The sequence below is a fragment of the Artemia sp. Qi Xiang Cuo genome, unplaced genomic scaffold (assembly GCF_049724085.1).
Source record: "Artemia sp. Qi Xiang Cuo unplaced genomic scaffold, ASM4972408v1 HiC_scaffold_3296, whole genome shotgun sequence".
Classification (NCBI taxonomy): Eukaryota; Metazoa; Arthropoda; class Branchiopoda; order Anostraca; family Artemiidae; genus Artemia; species Artemia sp. Qi Xiang Cuo.
The window spans coordinates 39,916-53,129 of record NW_028300688.1 but is presented as its reverse complement, the minus strand read 5'-3'; the positions used below and the strand labels follow the sequence as shown (position 1 = coordinate 53,129).

Here is a 13,214-nt window from a genome sequence, read left to right as displayed (position 1 = left end):
TTTGTTTGTTGTTCTTTCCCCCAGGGGTGATCATATCGACCAAGTGGTATTATAATATTTAGGGAGGGTTCATTGGAACTGAAGTTAAAATTTATAGTATCCTTTTTAATGGACCAAAAAAATGGAGGGCAACTAGGCCCCCTCCCACGCTTATTTTGTTCCCAAAGTCACCTGATCAAAATTTTGAGATAGCCATTTTTTTCAGCATGGTCGAAAATATGATAAATATGTCTTTTAGGATGACTTAATCCCCGAAGTTCCCAGAGGGAGGGCTAAAAGTTATGAACTTTACCCAATGTTAACATATAGTATTGGTTATTGGGAAGTATACAGAAGTTTTCAGGAGGTTTTTTTTCTGGTAGTGGGAGGGATGGGTGGGTTGGTGGTTATGTTGGAGGATCTGTTCATGAAGGAAGTTTTCATGGGGGAAGGAAATTGCCATGAAGGGGGCGCCGGACTTGCCAGCATTATTTATTGGTTATTGGGAAGTATACAACCATTTTCAGGAAGGATTTTTTCTGGAGGGGGGGGGCTAGAGGAGGGGGTTACTCTGGAGAATATTTCAGTGGAGGATGTTTCTTTGGGGTAAGGGACATTTCTATGAAGGGGGCGCCGGATTTCCAAGCATTATTTAAGAAACGATCAGAAATTAAATAAAAAAAAACAAGTTTTTTCAACTGAAATGTAAGAAGGAATATTAGAACTTAAAACGAACAGAAATTATAACGTATGTGAGGGGTTCTCCCCCAAGTCAGTACCTCGCTCTTTATGCTACAGTTTTTTTTTTTAGTGCTTTCAAAAGAGCTATCTATTCTAATTAAACGGCCTTTGTGATTCAGGGGTTTCTGAATCAAAATTTTTTTTAACTTTTAACGTAAAGAGCGTGGTAATGACTAAGGGGAGAACCCCTTCATATAAGTAATAACATATACGTAATAAAAAAACAACAAAAAAACAAGCGATACGGCTCAATAGTAATCGAAACTTTTAAAAACGAAATTTTGATGTCAATAAATGTATCAAAAGAATGTGTTTATAATGCTGATCCTAAATATATAAATTTTATTAAGTTTAGTATTACTCATCAAAGGCTACGAGCCTGAGAAAATTTACTCAATTTTTTAAAGAGGGGGGAAACATCCCTTACAAGTGAAAGAATTTTAATGAAAATCACACAGTCACATTCAGCGTAACAGAAAACCATATTAAATAGGTTTCAAGCTCATATCTGCAAAAATCTGCAACTTTGTATTTTTTGCTAGAAGAAAAATATACGAATATAGAAGTTAGTTACGTAAGTTAATTTGTAAAGACATCCATTTAGCAAAAGAAAAGTAAAATTTTTATACAAATAAAAGCTGCATTAACTAAAAAACGATCAGAAATTAAATAAAAAAACAAGTTTTTTAAACTGAAAGTAAGGAGCGACATTAAAACTTAAAACGAACAGAAATTATTCCGTATATGAAAGGGGCTGTCCCCTCCTCAACGCCTCGCTCTTTACGCTAAAGTTTGACTCTGTCTCACAACTTTATTTTTTAAAACAATAAAAAACTTTAGCGTAAAGAGCGAGGCGTTGAGGAGGGGACAGCCCCTTTCATATACGGAATAATTTCTGTTCGTTTTAAGTTTTAATGTCGCTCCTTACTTTCAGTTTAAAAAACTTGTTTTTTTTATTTAATAGATATAAGGAATAATATGGGAAAAGGCCTAGTTCAGCTGAACTTAATATCCAGGTAAATGCAAACTGTCATATTACACCAGCTTTGTGGTCTGGCGCAAAGAATATGGGTAGACTATAGGAGTGAGAACTGACGTTAGCGTCGACAAAAACACTATCAACGCCATCTAGTGTCTGGCGACAATGCGCATCTTTTCGGTGTAATAATAAGAATAATTAATGAAGTTAGTGCAATTGGTAACATTAATATAGCAATAAGTGTCTCATATTAGTTCGTGACAGAAAAAGATTATAAACTTGAAGCAACGTCAAGGGTCGCCAAACGCTAGATGGCGTTGATTGTTTTTCGTCAACACTGGCGCCAATTTCCAGTCGTATAAGTTACCAATGCTCTTTGGACTGACTGTTATCCAAAAATATTTTCAAAATGTACAGGGCAAAGATTCAAACTTGCTTGCTTTGGTTCTTCCGACTTCCTGACTCAGGCACAAATTACTTTCTAGTTGAGAGCGTAATTACCTCAGTTAAGAAACTGAAATCAAGTTCAGATGATGGAATCAATGACGGTCAACTAATTTTTAACAATAACTAGCATGTCTATGAACCAATAATCAAAACGATGTGTATAATCAAATATGTTTATTTTTTCTTCGAATATATGTTTCGTCAACAGTATCGCAAAACTGGTATATAAAATTAAGAGTATATACAAAATCACATTTTTTTCGAATAAGGAATGATAAAAATACAACAAAACGCAAAGAAAATATAGGACAGAGGGGAGGGGATGGGGAGAGGGGTAAAACAGTCTCCTTACTTTCTTTTATTTTTAATGGAAATAAAGAAAACTACATATTTTCAAAATATAGAGGGGAGGTAATTTTTTCTCAATGATATGCCAAAAAAGATATTTTTCAATCTCTAGGTCGGTGTGACAATTTCCACCCCCTGTCACCCTGATTGATAACCCAGAATCAGCCGTCCAAGATTAAAACAAATTGTCTATTAAAACACCAGTTGGAGAAATAGAGTTTCGATAGGGTTCTCAACCAGTTTCACCGGAAGAATAGGGTTCCACAGGGAGGTCCCTAGAAACTTCGTGAAAAGGAGTGAGCGAACATTTACCAGATGAACTACGGTAAACAAATGTGAAAAAGGTATGATATGTATTGCGCAGGGGTTCCTTGAGATGCTTATTATATGGGGTTTCAGATGACCTGTGAGAAAAAAAAGAAAAAAGAAAAGGACATGGTATGTATCGTACATGAGCTCCTTGATATATTTTATTTACCCGATGATTTATTTGAAAAGCTAGGTAGGAATGAGAAAAATTAAAATACGCTACCGGGTAGGCTATAAGAAACTACGATGAAAAAACAAGAGGTATGGTGCAGTTTCACAGGGGTCCTTTGAGAATTCAATTTATTTAATGATTTTACAAAAAGAAATGGCTGAGCTTTACCGAAGTGAAGGTATATTACAAGTGCAATATGGCACTTTTTGGTCGGCTTTCAGCCCTGATATAACTCATTTCGTTGATAGCTATGCACGCAGACTCTGAACATCTCTTTAGACTAAAATTTTTTCTTATTCTACCCTCCTTGCGAAGACAAGATGGCACGCTAATTAGTAAAATTTTAGTACGAAGTAAAAAAAAAAATCAGTGAAATTATTTCTTCTAAATTAAGGACGAATCTTGCCGGGAAAATGATATGTGAGCCTAGTTATTAGGGGTAGGTTCCAGAAGGTAAATTGTAGCATACACTGCAAAAAAGGTGCAAGATGAAGAGAGGTAGGTGCAAAACGAGTGGATCCAAGCAAGGGATCGTATCCAGTCATCAAACTCGACGGCAAGGAGTGCACCAAGAAGATAAAAGGAATTCATTTTTGAAAAAAACTTTCGACATTGGGACATCTATTTCTAAGCTTTCATTAGTTTTCTAAATGCTATATTTCAACTATATTTAAAACTTCACTGACCGTTTCAGACGGATAGACTGTAAACATTTATTATTTTCTTGAGTTTTCATTTGCATCGCCATTGCTTATCACATGTCTTAAATACAGGAACTTAATAAATAATAATACTATTAAAAAAGGAATAAATTATCGTATCTGTAACTCTTCTTTCCCAGGTCTTAGAATTAGAAGGGATATAGAACTAGATAGAAAAGAAGAAAAAATAGAAATGGGAACGACAGAGAAATAGAGAGGAAGAATATGGAAAAAGAAACAAACACCCTAACATAATAAACACACAAAATATTATGGCACTAAAGTACAGATTCAAATTTACCGTCTTCTTGCATTTACCAAATGACAAATAACCAGTAATATTAAGGAAACTTAAGTCGAGAGTGTTGTACTAAAAAACCGTAAGACCATGCCTTTGGCAGCCAAAAACATTTCTTCCTACATATTGTAAACACACACATAACTGAAAATAGGCACGAACTCAACGGATGATTGCAGGTTTGTGTTCTTACAAGAAAAGAAAAGAGCAATCGAAAATCACTTTTATCTTTCAGTTGGTTTCTGTGATTGTAAATATTGTGGTTCCTTCATAAATTTTGGGGGCTCAAGCTATATAAAAAAGAGAGAGAATGAAAAAGAAGAAGAAAATTATAGACAATATATGGGCTAGCTAATAGAAAGTTAGTTGACAAGTTTGCAATAATAGGCCCATAATAGGTCAAGTTGTTAATAATAGATCCCCCCCTCTTCTTCAGAGGGGGTGGTGTACATAGTTGTACAGTAAAGGAATACTTGATTGTACATAAAAGTAATACCTTAATGCCAAAAGTAATGAGCATTTTCGATAAGTATCAATTGCAAAGGCAAGGCTGTGGTATTACGGGCCCCAAAAGTGTTTTTTCAAACACTAAATTGCAAAAAAGTGCAAAAAATAACAATACTTAAAAAGCAGTATCAAACACCATCTTCACACAAATAAATTAAATCAGAGATCAACTTCCTCCTTCCTACAAAGAACGTTCTACAAAACAAAAAATAGTTACCATTTTGTCAAGGCAGGATTATAAATATGGTTTGAGAGGGTCCCGTTTATTTTTTTGAAAACCTTTTCTCAAGATTTTTAGACTTTAGAGAAGAAGTAAATAATACAAAATGGCAATACTGTTACGGGTGTTGTGCTATTAAGAACAGGGTTGACGAATAATTATTATTCCTAAGAAAATGTCATTTTTTCCAGTTATAATTCAAGTTCTGTATATATTTAATTTTGGATTAAGAAACCTAAACAAATTAGGTCAAATAAAGTTTAAACTAGACTATTGAAACTAAATAAATAAACGATTTCAAATATCATTTTTGATTCGTCTCATTTCGTTTTTTGACAGTATTTTTTAAGCCTATAGGCCAAGTTCAAAGATGGTATTTTATTTTACTCAAAGTAAACTAGATAAGGCTTATCTACTTCACCGTATCTTTGCTTATATACCTTTGCTTGATACCTTTCAAAGCCAAATGTTTTAAAAATAAAAATACAAAACACAGAAGTAGTGTAAACTTTACTTTCGGCAAACTACTTGACTTTTCTTTTAGGAGAACTTTCAGCACCTCGTTTAATGGTAATAAATTTGAATAGCCCAATGAAACAATCCGAGAATTATAAAAAGAGTATTAATATAAGAAAGCAGATGATTCGTAGACTCGCATCTTACACTCAAACATACTATGTTTTCCAGAAAATCCCAACGCGATAAATATTTTTTCTTTGCAAGAATAACATATAGAATTTTTGAAAAGGAATTGAACGAAGAAGACCCATAAACTAAGGAAAATAAAAGTAATACTAAAAAACCAAATATTTGAATATGTACCCAGCTACATCTACTAAGGTTAGTACAGTTTCTAGTAAACTATAAAAGAGTTTATATTTTGGACTTGCATTCATGGAATTATTAAATTCTAAATTTTCTTGCAAATGATTTAAGAAGAGATATCCCACGTTCCACAAAATCAAATCGTTTCCCTGAAAAACGCAATATGTGGAAATTTGGGGCCTGGAGCATGTTCACGAACAAGAGATACACACAAAAACCCTAAAATATTGTGTACCAGAGGAAGGTGATGTAAAAAAGTAGCACTGCCGCACGTAAGGAATCATTTAGGGTTTGACTCCGGCTCCCCAAAGGGTATGAACCCACGATTAAATTTACTATTTTTTTAATTGCAGATATTCCCATTTTTACGTTCCTTGCGCCCTACATCTCTTATAAAATCATAGTTTCATTCCTGCCTAAGGGACACAATTAAATGCAAATAATAACCGAAAAATAACCAGAACAAACTAAACAAATCAACCAAGTCTGAGCATTGGACAAACTTGATACAATTAGAATAAAATTATTCATACAAAAACAAGAATCGTGAGTCAGCTGACATAAACTATTAAGTTTTTTTTTTATAACTTCTTTTGTATGCTAGGCAAATTGCATTGAAAGCAATCACTACTGAACCTTAGCCCTGAACTGACTTTTTGGGCTTAAACACATCATGGGCTTCAAAATCATGAAAACCTGGAGGGGTACACAGATTTTCCCATTTTTTAATGAAAACACAAAGTTTTGTTTTTAATCTAGGGGCGGGGGGGGGGCATTTTCAATGAAATACCAAAAACTATATTTTTTATACCGGGGGGGGGGGGGGTGATCACCCCTCCCCTCAACTCGGGCCCCTGTTAGCCATCATTATATAGACTATGGCAATAACCATAACATTTAAGCTGGCATAAGTTTCAGTAAACACATTCTGCATAGGTTAAACGGACAGCATATAATCTTTACAGATAATCAATTTGCTTGAAATTGAAAAAAAACAAAAAAACAATGACTGTTATTGTTTGGGTGCTAGACCCCTTTCCATAGGCAAATTAACAGAATAAGTATGATTATCTTCAGTGCCTTTGAGGTATTAAATTTAGTTTCCATCCTTAGAAATAAGACGCCGCTGGGGACAGTTTTTTGATAGAACAAATAACGAAAAAGGAACAGCAAAAAAAGAAACAAGAAAAAGGAAAAAACAGAAACAAAGTATAACGCGTTCTTTCTTAACGCGTTCTTGTACAAAGCCCACTTTTGCTATCATTTTCATGCGGCATTGAAACTTAACAACTATAATGGCCTAAAACTGTTTTTTTTTTTAACGAAATTGTTTTGATTTTATACGGTTAAACATGGTAAGGGCAAAACAGGTTAACTCAAATTCAGCAAACTTTGGCTTTTTTGGGGTTGTTCTCAATATTCTCCTTATTTGTACATTTAACATGTCGTCGAAATACAATATCTCTTTCGTTACTAGAAACACTGGCAGTTAAATGGCTCTCCAGCAAAGGCACTGACTGGATGGTTGAAGTATAAAAAAATGGCAGTTTATCAATCAAATCTTCATATGACGCATCATTCCAAGGAAATTGAGAAATTAAAAGCAAGATGTCCTAAAAACATAAAACAGTAGTCATTGCCAGCGTTGCCAGCACAGTGCAATTATACTGTTTTAGTACAATTTAGAGGAACTGGTACAAGTCAGTACATTGAAAATTTTTGGTACAATACAAATTTCCCAGTGTTTTTGGTCTTATTTGATCTTTACTGACCAGGATATCTGTTCAAGTATATCGAAAAATTTATTCTATTACTGCAAATTTGTACCCTACTGTTCAGACGGGACAAATTAATCCCTTGTGGTACAATTTCAGTCGGAAAACTGGTACAGTTTATTTCAGCGTGTTGGCAACGCCGGTCATTGCACACACAACACCTAAGTATGTGGAAAAAGTCTATTTCTCAGAGGGATTAAAATCAATTTTATTGGTTTTAATGCTAGCACTGAATGTGAAAAACACTAAAAAGCAATGGCCCAAGTTTTAGATTAAAAAAAAGAGACAAATGGAGAATACTATAAAGAGTCACGCAATTTTGATGGTAAAAAAAATTATCCAGAAGAACAACCTCCGTAACAGGCTTATGGCACACAGCCACAAACGGACTCTACCCTTACCCAACTACCCAACATCAGGGGAAAAATAAAGACAAAAAATCATCAATATTCACACAAATGCTGAAAGCAGGACTGTTTAACAAGCACGAATATTGGGTAAAATAAAACATTATAATACTGAATATCATATAAGGCAATATTTCATTCAAATAGAAACACAAGAAAAACTGTAGATAACCCAAAAGTACAACTAAAGTTTTGTTCCCCTACTGCAAATTTGTAACCTTCTGTTCAGATGGTACAAATTAATCCTTTGCGATACAATTTTAGTCGGAAAACTAGTACAGTTTATTTCAGCGTGGATGAATTTGTTCGAACCGAACCATTGACAAATAATCAACAAGTACCGGCCGACAATTTGTCAACTATTATAAATATCGAGCCCAACCAAGAGACATGTGGTTTGATTTATGAAAGCTTCATCATCAGTCACGCCTATTCTGCAGTTTATGTTCTAATATGGAAAAAAAGAACTCATGCGAAGAAAATATCTTCAACAAAGGCAATTTTGGTTCTTAACAATACCCCCTAACCTTATTAGCTTCTTGTATCAAATTCCAATCCCACTTGGTGATTAACGGATGAGTTTTTGTGGTTGTTTCCGTATATTTTGCATTAGAATGCAATCATATACTAAATTGAATGAATTTGATCTCTTAAATATCATATAGGCTAAATTGACAAGCATGCCTACTTTCTATCAGTCACGTTAAAACAACAAATTACACGGTTCCTGAACTAGCTCGAGTATCATTTATTTTGAATTAAAAAAAAACAAAAACAATATAACTACATGTACGTCTTCTCAATGACTACTGAGACAGGACATGAAAAGGTTATCTTCAAAAGATCTTCAAAACTGGGAAGAATTTCTATATATATTATTTATAATATCCGATACCCTATATTATGGGTTTTATTGGGGCTGCGCAAGCAACAACATTTTACTTCCCTCAGCTTGCATTATTCACTAGAATAGTCAACTCAGGCCATCCACCAAAACAATGGCAACGGCTACTAAAATGACGGTATATACCAATTTTTGTCAGGTCGCATGGTTTGAATATAAGATTTTTGGAACGCAATACCTTTGTTTTTCTTTAGTTATAAAACAGCTTGAGTAGTTTTCAGAGATAGAGAGGGAGAGAGAGAGGGAGAAAAAAAAAGGTACAGATCAGAGGGACCACTTTCACATTTCCCAGTGTAAAAAAAAAATCACTTCCATTTACGATCTGATTTCCTAAACATAAAAAACTAGCTCTGATATTGAACGTAGAATAATTGTTATAACTATGAACGGGATGCATTTTGGCCAAATGGTAGCGAAAAGATATTTTATTTACAATCATAAATATTTATCTATTTATATAATCTCGTAGTTTAAAAACAATTTTCTGACATATTTTTTAAATCTTCAAACATGTATGATTGTGAAATATTTGATTTTGGGGAATTTTTTGAGGATTGTTGTAGCTAGCTAACAACGCAAGGCCCAGCGAGAGTAGTGTGTTGAAAGGTGATGCATTAAAAAAATGGTGTTATATTTTTAATCTTTTCTTTTATTTATGTAAATATAGTGAAAAGTATTTTAAACTGTTTTAAGAAAAGTCAATGTATTTTAAAGTAAAAAAACGTATATGCATTGTAAATTTGTATTTTAATGTTATATGTAATAGGCCTAATAAATGGGAGCAGCCCCTTGCCACCGTGGGTGGCTAGAATGAGAATTTTGAAATTGTTGTATGGTAAATTAATGGATGGAGAATCGTATGAAGGAAAAAATTTTTTTTAGGAAAAAGATAGATAAAATGTACTAGAAGAGAAAGAATTATGTATATGAGGAATAATAAAAGCGGAAAGCTATGGAACGTCGAGTAAGAGGTAAGATAGATAGGTAGTAAAGTGAAGGAATAATAGAGAAATAGGGAAAAATTAGATTACAAAGAAGCAAGGAGTCTTAGATAAAAAAAGAAGAAAGAAAAAGGATTGATTTCTTTTTAGGAATACTAAAAGGAAACAATAACCAATTTGATTCTATCCATTACGTGAAGTATCACCAACCTATTGTTAAGAAAACGAAAAAAAGAAAGACAAAAAGAAAGAGCCCTTACAAGAGAATCTGGGAATCTTGGCGTCTATGAGGCCAAATTGTATGGCCTCTTCTGGTGAAAACCATGTTTCTTGCTTAAACCATTGATCTAACAAAAAAAAGAGACAAAAAACAAGGATAAATTCACAGTAAACATAAATCAGAAATCTATTTTTTCTGAAGCTCGTAGCTTTTGATAGGTACTCTAACCTTACTTACAGCTCCTTACCGTGAACTGTTTGATATCAGATTCATTTATGAATAAAACGTGAAGGGAGAATTATTATTTTTTTTTGTCATATGAAAGACAATACTACAGGGAAAGACGCAAATTATAGAATTGACATTTTTTTTTTTTTTTTTTTTTTTTAATGAAGATTTAGAATTGATGCTTCAAGATGCGGATGAGATTTTTAAATTTTCATAAGAGCCTTGCCCTAAACAGCCGCTTGCCCAAAAAAACTATATTGTTACATGCAGAAGAAAGATACTTGTCAAGAGGTCAAATTAGAGGTCAAGAGGATAGGAAGATTATTGTAATTAAAGGACGAAATCGCAAAATTTTTAACAAGAAGAAAATATGCAAAAGTAAAAATCTCAACTTGTCTCTTCGATGAAAAAAAAATTATGATATATTTTATCAGAGAGAGAGGAGAAAGTGAAAAGAGAATGAGAAAGGATAGAGAGAAGAGAGGGAGGGTAAGACACAGAAAAAGAGAGGAGAGAGAAAGACATAGAGAGAGAACAAGAGAGGAAAGAGAGAAAAGAAGAGATAAAAAAGAGAGATAAAGAAAAGAGAGGAGAGAAAGGAGAGAGAGAGAGAGAGAGAGAGAGAGAGAGAGAGAGAGAGAGAGAGAGAGAGAGAGAGAGAGAGAGAGAGAGAGAGAGAGAGAGAGAGAGAGAGAGAGAGAGAGGGAGAGAGAGAGAAAGGAGGGAGAGAGAGAGAGAGAAAGGAGGGAGAGAGAGAGAAAGGGGGGAGAGAGAGAGAGAAAGGAGGGAGAGAGAGAGAGAGAGAGAGAGAGAGAGAGAGAGAGAGAGAGAGAGAGAGAGAGAGAGAGAAAGAGAGAGAGAGAGAGAGAAAGGAGGGAGAGAAAGGGAGAAAGGAGAGAGAGAGAGAGAGAGAGAGAGAGAGAGAGAGAGAGAGAGAGAGAGAGATAAAGAGAGAGAAAGATAAAGAGAAAGAGAGGGAAAGAGATAGAGATAATAAGATAAAGGGAGATAAAGATAAAGAGAGAAAAAGAAAAAGATTGAGAAAGATAGAGAAAGAAAGAGAAAGAGACAGAAAGAGAGAGAAAGAGAGAAAAAGAGAAAGAGAGAGTAAGATAAAGAGAAAGAGAGGGAAAGAGATAGAGATAGAAAGATAAAGGGAGATAAAGATAAAGAGAGAGAAAGGTAAAGAGAAAGATAAACAGAGAGACAGATAAAGAGAGAGAAAGATAAAGAGATAGAAAGATAAAGAGAGAGTTAAAGAGAGAGAAAGATAAAGAGAGAGAAAGATAAAGAGAGAGAAAGATAAAGATAAAGAGAGATAAAGATAAAGAAAGAAAGATAAAGAGAGAAAGATAAAGAGAAAGATAAAGAGGGGGAAAGATAAAGAGAGAGAAAGAGAGAGGGGAGAGAGAAAGAGAGAGGGGAGAGAGAAAGAGAGAGGGGAGGGAGAAAGAGAGGAGAGAGAAAGAGAGAGGGGAGAGAGAAAGAGAGAGGGGAGAGAGAAAGAGAGGGAGAGAGAAAGAGAGAAAGAGAGGGGAATGAGAAAGAGAGAGGGGAGAGAAAGACAAAAAATCAACAAAGAGAAAAATCTATAAAAAAAACAAACAGACGAGACTGTGGCAAGTGGAGAGAAAAGAAAACAACAAAAACAAAACAACGCGGATATTTGGCCTGTATACAAACAAGGCGTATTCAGCACGAAAGACACACAAGAAGAACAATATAAAAAAAAACAAGATAAAACTAAAAACCAATAAAACCACCACCACCAAAAAAAAAAAAAAAATGTACAATCGGCGCAAACTGATCCACGTAGGGAAAAGATGCTAATATAGAGTTACTTCAGTGAGGACACCAGAGTAACTGAGGAAAAATAAAAAAAAGTGTAAATTACTTTAATTATTCAGTTGCGAAATAATCCTTTTGTTAGCTATTACTGAAGCAAATCGTTTTGGTCTAGCAGGTAAAATAGTCCCCTGGTGATTATTTAAAATATTTACTCCCTTATTGACTGTTGATTCATTCTTTAGAAGTTTATCATAAATTTTCCAAGGAGAGGGTGTTTTCAGCGGGGGGGGGGGGGTATTATCTGGGGGGAGGGGGTAAACGCTGGTCACCGTGGTGAGAAGCTGGCTTAAGTCAAAAATAACCACCTCCGTCCACTCTGTTGTAAGACTTGGTAGTTGCCAATTTTCCCTTGATCTTAACCAATTCAGACGACAATTACTACGTCGTCTACGAGAATCGTTTATAGCCTAAAAGACAAGAGAGACTCCATTTACGAGTTGCATACTCAGGTGTGCATAGATACACTCCTGGATGGTGTAGGGTGGGTGAAAACATTAAGAGTGACTTTTGACCACTATTTCATTATATTTTTTTTTATCGGCACAGGTCCTCCTTGCCAAAATCAGGAATGATTTCTCCTCTACCCCATACCCCCCCCCTGTGCCTCGGTATATCTACATCTATCATGTGTATAATGAAAAGGAGAAAAGAAGAAAGTAAAAAAGGAAAGTAGAAAGGATACCCAGATTAAGACAACATAAAAAAGTAAACCAAAAAAAACTTTCCATACGTAAAGGGATTTCTCCTCATACTTCATACCCCCCCCCCTGTGTACAGGTACATCTACATATATCATGTGCATAATGGAAATGAGAAAAAAATTAAAAATGAGAAAAATAGGAAGTAAAAAAAAAATAGAAAGTAAACCCAAATTAATACACCCAAGAAAAGAACAAAGGAAAAAAGAAGTAAGGAAAAAAGGGAAATTAGAAAAGAAACCCAAATTAAGACACGCAAAAAAATAAATTGTCGTCGATCTATACTTACGCTAAAATTGCCCCATGGCCGGTGAATCATAATTCTGCTGTTGGGCGTGCAATAGCGGAAGTCTCTGGCCCCCGCAATTGCAATCAAACTGGCCATGCTGAGAGCATGTCCAGTCACCACTGTCTTTACTGGGGATTTGCAGTGCGTCATAAAGTCATATATCTGCAAAGCTGCATCCACTTTACCCCCATTGCTTGAAAATAAAAAAAAAGATTAACTAAGAAACAGCTTTTAGTCTTAAATCCTTCTTCTAAACAAGGGTTTCGTTTCATTCAGGATCCCATTTATGATTCCTAGTTTCCTGGCGACCCCATATAAATGTGAAACGAAAGATTACTATATAATTTTAACAGTATTAGAATTTCATAAAAAACATGC

At 34.6% G+C, this 13,214-nt stretch overlaps 1 protein-coding gene across 1 annotated transcript in view; it reads right to left on the bottom strand.

Moving 5' to 3' along the window:
* Nucleotides 1–2,322: 2,322 nt before the first annotated feature.
* LOC148938436 (uncharacterized) overlaps nt 2,323–13,214 on the bottom strand; it is a gene marked incomplete at its 5' end in the record, with an annotated part of 36,938 nt that continues 26,046 nt past the window's right edge. Inside the window, 3 exons of the mRNA XM_089107792.1 lie at nt 2,323–7,139; nt 9,814–9,900; nt 12,837–13,029. Coding sequence (XP_088963918.1) covers nt 9,838–9,900; nt 12,837–13,029 — 256 coding nt within the window. The remainder of the gene's footprint in view (nt 7,140–9,813; nt 9,901–12,836; nt 13,030–13,214) is intronic.